Source organism: Geotrypetes seraphini, chromosome 10 (assembly GCF_902459505.1).
Source record: "Geotrypetes seraphini chromosome 10, aGeoSer1.1, whole genome shotgun sequence".
NCBI lineage: Eukaryota > Metazoa > Chordata > Amphibia > Gymnophiona > Dermophiidae > Geotrypetes > Geotrypetes seraphini.
In genome coordinates, this window is record NC_047093.1 from 137006927 (window position 1) to 137015544 (window position 8618).

General features: G+C 37.2%; 1 protein-coding gene across 1 annotated transcript in view; it reads left to right on the forward strand.

The window, feature by feature from the left end:
* The window catches only part of LOC117368639 (vomeronasal type-2 receptor 26-like), an 8748-nt gene extending 2726 nt beyond the window's left edge, over positions 1–6022 (forward strand). The window contains exons 2-3 of the mRNA XM_033962366.1: positions 874–1000; positions 5127–6022. Of these exons, the coding sequence (XP_033818257.1) occupies positions 874–1000; positions 5127–6022 (1023 nt within the window). The remainder of the gene's footprint in view (positions 1–873; positions 1001–5126) is intronic.
* The last annotated feature ends 2596 nt before the right edge of the window (positions 6023–8618 follow it).

Consider the following 8618-nt stretch of genomic DNA (forward strand, 5'->3'; position numbering starts at 1 on the left):
ACTGGTGTTAATTGACACTAATTAAACTCTTACAGCACGTCTGCCTACTTACTTAAAACAAACTGCTCACTCATTTGAAATAGAAAGAAAGGGGATGGGGCTTAATATATTGCTTTTTTCAATGATTACAAAGTGTTTTACGTGTTTTAGACAGGGAAAGAAGGTACCAAGCCTCGAGGCAAATCAAAATCAACAAAAAGAAGCACTGGAGATGTCAAGTCCATCCTGTAGTCACAAATCCTTTATTTACCATTTGTATCAAAGTTTAATAACGAGTTTTTAAAAATTGCTAGAACAGGCAAAGTTCCAAAAGACAAATATTAAACAACTTTCCCAGAGTCACAAGGAGCTGCTGTGGGAATTGAACTCACAACCTCAGGGTGCTGAGGCAGCTGCTTGAACCACTTGGCCACTTCCCCACTTAGAAAGGAGAAGGTGTTCTTTTTAAGGAAGCAAATGGGATGTGAGAGCGGCATGATGCTGTTTTTTCTATTTTGAAATTTGTTGGCTGTTCTGCATTTTTTTTAACAACTTTTTTTTCATTTCAGTTTTTATTTTTAATGTAATGTATTATGAATATTCAATTATTGATTGCTATAACCTATCCTTAGGTTAGTAAGCTCTAAATATTATATAACTTAATTAGTTTTTATAAATCTATTTCCATTCACATCTGATCTGAGGCTGGTCTAATCTGGCTATGCAATGACAAGAATCAACACTTTTTGGGGTATTTTTACAAGTACCTTCCTAAGCATGAAATATGCTGTTACACACGATGACAATTTAAAAATAAATAAAAGAAACATTCCAGTTTAGAAACAACCATTCAATATCAAATGAAGTTACATAACATGCTTTCTCAATCTTCAGAAACCTCCGCAGTTCAGATGCAGTCCAAGTTGCCATCCTGGTTACAGGAAATTAACCAAGGAAGAAAAACCCATCTGCTGCTATGACTGTATTCCATGTGCAGAGGGAGAGATCTCCAACCAAACTGGTGGGTGACATCATGGAAAACATGGGATACAAATAAATATAGGGTATCTATTATGGTCCCTGTTCTTGAAATTAAGGAGGGCTGTAGGTCTCCAAAAAGTGTAATTCATTTTCAAGTTTATTAAAAAATTTGTATACTGCTTATCAGACAAAGACATTTAATTTCATACATATGATAAGGTGTGGTAAATGCAATGATTGATAGGATAGATACAAAGAAAGGGAGGACACAGGCTGGGTGGGACTATTTTTTCCTTTACACAATGGGGAAAATACTTGATAAGATTCAAGTTTCAAGTTTATTTTTGACTTATTGAATCGCTTAATTTAATTTGCTAAGCGATTTACAGATAAAAAAATAGATACATCAGATTAATTATAAAAGGATACATAAATTTAACACATTATCATACAAATTAATAAATAAAGTCATACCAACTAACAGACACATAAGGAAAGAAAGGGTAGAACTACAATCGTATATATTAAAGAAAACATAAATGGTAAAAATGCAACAGGTAGGGGAGAAAACGGGGAAATAAAAAGGTAAAAAAAGAAAAAAATTGATAATAAACCTTAATTAAGCTCACACATCAAACGCATCTTTAAAAAGGAAACTCTTTAAGATTCCTCTCTTCCTACCAGCTTGCAACACAGTCATGGTGATAATTCAGGAACTAGCCCTTGTCTCTTTAAAAACAAAACACCATAGGGTAGGATACCAGACGGAGAAGGCATAGGATGAAGCTAAGTGGTGATAGTCTCAGGAGTAATTTAAGAAAATGCTTCTTTATAGAAAGGGAGGTAGAAATGTGAAACGGCCTCCCAGTGGAAGTGGTGGAGATGAAGACTGTATCTGAATTTAATATAGCATGGAACAGGCATGTGGGATCTCTTATGGAGAAGAGAAGATAATGGATGGTGGGGAAGGGCAAACTGGATGGGCCATTAGACCTTTAACTGCTGTCATGTTTCTATCTTTCTATGAAAACTCAGGTCCTCAGCGTAGCCTAAGCACAGAGATACCATGAAATTAAAAAAAAAATGCATCAATCTTGTCTTATGAAAATTATATAGAACCACACCATCACCAAAATATAAAAAATATATATATTATAGAATTTTTAAGATAATGCGTAAAACACGTGAACTTCTGTATTTGTAGCTGAAGGATGACTTACATTCAGATTTTTTAGACATTGTAGGTACTGTATATCTCTTTGGAACAGAGTGGTTTATTCATTTTTAATAAAATAAAATGAAATAAAACTTGAAGTGTCCCAAAAGGGCTTATAATCTAAAGATTTTCTCCCATTGCTGTAAAACTGATGGGGACATGTTTATAAAAGTAAGATGAATTATTACAAAATTATTGAGGTGAGGTGGCTGTTTAAAAAAGTGAGATAACATAGTAGATGACGTCAGCTAAAAACCTGATTGGTCCATCCAGTCTGCCTAACCTGATTCAATTTAAATTTTTTTAAATTTTTTCTTCTTAGCTATTTCTGGGCAAGAATCCAAAGCTCTACCCGGTACTGTGCTTGGGTTCCAACTGCTGAAATCTCCGTTACTACCTATTCTAGCCTATCTAAACCCTCCCAGCCATTGAAGCCTTAAAATTAGCATGCCTTTTTTTTAATCTTTATTGATTTTCAATCTTTGATAGTGCAATATAATTAATTGAACATAAAATACTGCATAAAACGCACTATAAACTACACAAATAATACATAAAACAAATATTTTCTCCCATACTCATCTCAATTATTAATACAATAATACATATGATGTGATTACAATAATATAATTAAGTAATTTAAATCTTCAAAATACATTAAGGGGTCCTTATATCAAGCCGCGCTAGCGGCTAACCCCCACGGCCGGCTAAAAAACTAACACCTGCTCAATGCAGGCATTAGCAGCTAGAGTGGCAGGTGGTTAAACCCCTACCGCTGCTTGATAAAAGGACCCCTATATCTTCCAGTATTTCAGAGATCTGTTTCAGTTTCTATGATTTATCAGCATTGACTACCATTTCTGATACTGGTATCTGCCCCTTATCTTCCTCATTGTAGACAAATGCAAAACATTAATTTAATCTTTTGACTATGGCCTTGTCTTCCCTGAGAACCCCTTCCTTCATTTTATTTTCACAGAATTCAAATACAAAATTAATTTAATTTATTTATTTAGATTTTTATCCCGTCCTCCCAGTAGCTCAGAACGGTTTACAAGTAAACATTCACAATGGAGTGTATTGGACACACAAGATTATACAGTAGATTTAAATACTTGGACATATGAGACTGTGCAGCAGTTTAGACATAGGGACTATACAGCAAATTAAGAATAGTAGTTTAAATATAAGTAGTTTAGTTTAGATACAAGTTATTTGAGTATAGGCTGAGAGTGGACTATACAGAAATTTAGGCAGAAGATTAGAATGGAGAAAGAAGGGTAGAGGTGGGGTTTAAGAGGGTTGGGTGTAGACTGTGGGTGACCTTTAGTTGAAGAGGAGGGTCTTTACCATTTTCCAGAATGTCATTAGTGAGTTCTGTAGTCTGAGTTGAGGGGGGAGTTGGTTCCTGAGTTGGGGAATGAAGTGGCTGTAGGAGCGTTTGCAGGCGGTTTCTGAGAGGAGGGACCTTCCGGGGGAAATGCATGGGCGTATCTCCGTTTCTGAGCGGAGGGTGCGGGTGGGGATGTAGATGTATGACCTGGTTTCATTGGGGGGACTCTGCTTCTCCACTCCAAGTGTGGCTGGGCTTTTGGCTTCATTTCCTGTGTCTTCTCAGTGCTGCTGCTCTCCGTTCCACCTCTTTGCCTTCCATTGCTAGGCTTGTGGAAACTTGCAACAAGTGTAGGCTGTTCTTTAATCACTTGGCTCCTCCTGAGAGTTGTGGGCTTGTCTAAACTGATTCTCTGCTTGCAGAATTATACCAGGCTGCTTGAATACACTTTCCATAAGTTTCAGGTTTATTAATTTCTTGATTTATATCTATCAAAGATATCTAAATGGTTTACAATAAGAGAACTGGAGCTTACGCAGGTAGGGCTGTTCTCGGTTGGGAAACTGGTCTTTGACCTAAGGGCCACCGCGGAAACAGACTATTTAACGATGGACCACAGGTCTGACCCAGCAGGTGGCAATTCTTATGTTCTTATGAAACTATATAAAAAAGAAAAAATAATTATTTAAAACCCACAGGGATGGCTGCAAGGTTGAATTGAAGTGGCAGCCATGTTGTGCACAGCTTACAGTTGATTGGCCTTGTCTTGGATTAAGGTGATGAACTATTGAGAATAAGTTCCAAGGAAAAACTGAATGTCTGAAGATAGCTGTATGAAGAGTGCAATTTGCTGTTTTGAATTCACACCCCTGACAGGATTCTAGATTTCCATACTACTCACCTGTCCACCCTACCTACCATTCCAATAAAGTTTGTGGCATTTGTTTCTCTTAATATCTTTGACCCATAACTCCTTGATATAGGGCCAGAGACCCAAGCCTGAAATCACACCCCCAACACTTTTTATGGGTGTCTCTCATGCATTACAAGTGGGGTAATAATGATTCCTCTTTCCTCATATTGCTTTATCAGCCTTTCAGAACTAACTCAAAGTTGTATCTTACTTATTTGGTACACTGTAGTACTATGGATCAGAGCCACTATTTTCAATTTGAGCTTGAAAAGCAACAAAAATGTCTGAGGATTGCTCATGCCCCCTGCCTAATCCCCAGGGACACCACCATTAAAGGCTGGGTGATTTGTATGAGCGAGAGAAGGGTTAGGTCTTCTCCAGTAGAATGGAGGGGTTCAGGATTCATATTGGGGGGAATGGTTGCATTTTTTTGTGCAATGATCTATGGTATCTGCTTGTAGTAGCATGAGTGCATATACTACCTGCTCTTACATGCAGCCATTTGCAGACATTAGAGTTAAAGTACCAGGTGCTAACTCAAAATGCAGTTCACAGTCCTTCACTCTCCATGCAGTTAATGTGAATTAAACTACTCTTTCTTGGCTGAGCTGTGAAGATTATAGGACTCATGATATTTAATTGCACTTTAGTAAATAGACCTCATGATAGATGTGAGATAATGATATGATAATCTTCTTTCTCAGATATGGACACCTGTACAACATGTCCGGATGATCAATGGTCAAATCAGAAAAGAGATGCCTGCATCCCAAAAGTGATAACTTTCCTGTCTTTTGAAGAGCCTCTAGGGATTGCTTTAACTTTCTTCAGCATGTTCTTCTTTCTCATCACTAATGTCATCTTGGGAATCTTTATTTATTACAGAGACACTCCCATAGTGAGAGCCAACAACCGACACATCAGCTATATTCTCCTCATTTCCCTCATACTCTGCTTCCTCTGTTCATTGTTATTCATTGGGCATCCTGAGGATGTCACCTGCATTCTCAGACAGACTACATTTGGGATCACTTTCTCCATCGCTCTCTCCTCTATACTGGCAAAAACCATCACTGTGGTCACAGCCTTCCAAGCTACCAAACCAGGAAGCAAACTCCATAAATGGATGGGTTCCAGGGTCTCTAATTCTATAGTCTTTTCCTGTTCACTTATTCAAACAGTTTTATGCCTTGTCTGGTTGTGCACTGCTCCCCCATTTGCATTTCTTAATAGGAGATCAGAAATTGGAACAATATTAATTGAATGTAATGAAGGGTCAGTAATTGCATTTTACTGTGTTCTGGGTTATCTGGGATTTCTGGCTGGTATAAGCTTCATTATAGCTTTCCTAGCAAGAAATCTACCTGACAGTTTCAATGAGGCCAAGAATATCACCTTCAGTCTTCTGGTTGTCTGCAGCGTCTGGATCTCCTTCATCCCAACATACCTGAGCTCCAAGGGCAAGTACATAGTGGCAGTGGAGATATTTGCTATTCTGGCCTCCAGTGCTGGACTGTTGTGCTGTATCTTTATCCCTAAATGCTATATTATTCTGCTGAGGCCTGAAAGGAACAACAAGAAGGACCTAAGAAAAATATAGGTGCTCTTTTACTAAACTGCATTAAATGCTATCACACACTTAATACGGGAAAATGATTAATCAGAAAGTGCATTAAAGCTTTTTGTAGTAATTTGCCAGTCAGCATGTACTAATCGAAGGTGGTGGGTCATAGAAAGGGCATGGGCATTCCAGTGTTCTCCTACTTGCACATTAAGATGATCAAATGAAAACTGGATAATGTGGACTTAACAAAGAACTTAGGACTTCCTAAACAGGAGGTGTTAAGTGTTCCTACCTTAATTTTTGCAAGTCCTAAGCACTAAATCTAAAATTAGCATTTGTCTTGAAACAACAACAATAAAAGAAAATACTGTCCCTTAAATATGACATAGCGCACCGGAAAATACCATGTGAAAACACAATTAAGATTTTATTTTAGCACATATTAGTATGATGGTATAGACTTGTAACATGGATTTTCTGTTTAGAAAATTATATTTTGTTGGACTAAAACTGCAAGAAACAACTATGAGTTGGTGTTGAAAATTTCTCAGCCCACTTGAAACTTCCACAGTTTTCACTGACAAGATTCAATCAATGATCTGAAACTAGGTCAATGCATTTTGTTATGATTCTGCAAATTATAATGAAGTATGTTGACCTTGTTTCAGATCTTTGATTGAAATATGTGAATGAAAATTGTGGCAGTTTCAAGTGGTCTGAGAACTTTTCAGCATCCCCTCGAATGCAATACAGAAAATGGAATGAGTGTAGAGAATTGTAGTCTCTTTTCTGCTTTACTTTGATGAAGTATTGGGAGGGCAGCTTAAAATGGACATTTGAATTAAAAGGAGTTCTGGACTGGAAACTTTCTCTCCAGACCAATGATTTTAAAAATGCATGGAGTGTCTGATGGCTTGTTGACTAAAAAGAACTGATCCAAAGTAAAGCCAAACTCCTGGCTTAAGTAACATTCTTGATTTAAGGAAGGGAGGGGGACCAAGATCTTACTCACGAGATTAATTTGCCTGCCACATAAAGCACTGTTTGGCAATATTATTTATTTGGGTACATATAAGAAAACACTGAAAAGGCTTCAAGTTATTCAAAATTCAGCAGTTCGGCTGATTTTTGGATTGAAAAAATGGGAACATATTATTCCCTATTATCAAAAACTACATTGGTTACCGATGGAGGCAAGAGTTTTGTTTAAATCTACCTGTATCTGTTTTAAATCAATATTTGGTATGGCTCCTGAGTACCTGGTCTCTCATTTTTTTCTAGACCATTTTAACAGGCCTACACGCAGAATCCATATGGTTGATTACCTTACGGCCGAAACACATACGTGTCGAGTCTTGACTTCAATTTATATATTAAGCACCACATGTCATCGTCTCTGTTTTCTTTGTGTGCCAAAATTGGCAAAGACAGGTCAGGATTAAATAAGCATATTTTATATGGCATTTATATCATCTGCTATATGTGTGGCTGTATGTTTGTCCAGAAAAACTTAAAGTTGGAAAAACCATTCAAACTGAAGTTTTTTCATGAATTTGATTGTGCTTGATCAGAAAATATTTGTAAAAACATAAAACCCATCCTGGGGTCACTCAAAGCCTGGCTTGTATCCCTTATATGGTGTTTTGGTGTAGGATTGGATGGGGAAGGGCATCAATGAGAACTCCACTAACTTGAAACAACGGGATGGTTGGATAGGCTGGAGTGAGTTTGGACAGCAACTTCGCCAGTTGAAACCTAGGAAAATACCAGGTGGGCTTTAGTCTATGGCCCAGAAATATCAAAAAAGAAACAAGTCAACTTAATCATGTATTTTTAATGGGAATAACTAATGGATAAACTGAATGGACCGTTAAGTTCTTTATCTGCCATCATTTACTGTTACTATGAATGTTTAGCAAAGCCAGTGGACAGATGGTCTGAAGATCCAAACTTGCATTCTGATGAATGGTTTCTCAACACAGTGAAAAAAGAGGTACTTCACGTTCTCATGATGCTTTTTGGCATTTATTGTCTTCTTATTGCGACTCTTTAACTCAACTACACTGAAGTGTGATATTGTTGTTACTGGTATTTTGTGCTACACTTGCTCAAGGTCTGATTACTTGTACTATTAACATCTTGTACTATCGAATGATGTTTCTACACTTTTGACTGTCTTTTCTTCTTTTCTTTATTTTGTCTTGTTATCATTATATATGAATCGGTCATGTATTGATTTGCTATTAAATTGAAAATAAATAAACATATTGAACTTAAAATAACACAGCTGAGCGAGGTGTTAAACTGAGGCCTAGTTGCAAAGAGTTGAACACCATTGTAGACTTCAATTCACACTTTAGATTTTTGAACAACCCTAGAGTGGCTGTTATGTTTCTCTAGTGATCTGCTGGTGTGATTTTGTGCACCATCTAGAACTGCCTATATGTTATAGGCATGGTAACATATTGCTAGTAGCCGTGATTGTAATGCCAGTATTCACTCTGCACAGATTGAAAACTGCATAGACCATGCAGATTTTTAATTCCCTGGATATTAACTCCCTCAAATCTCCCCTTTGGTCTGATCTCTCCACATATTCCTCCATGGTTCTAATCTCCCATCTTTAGTCCCC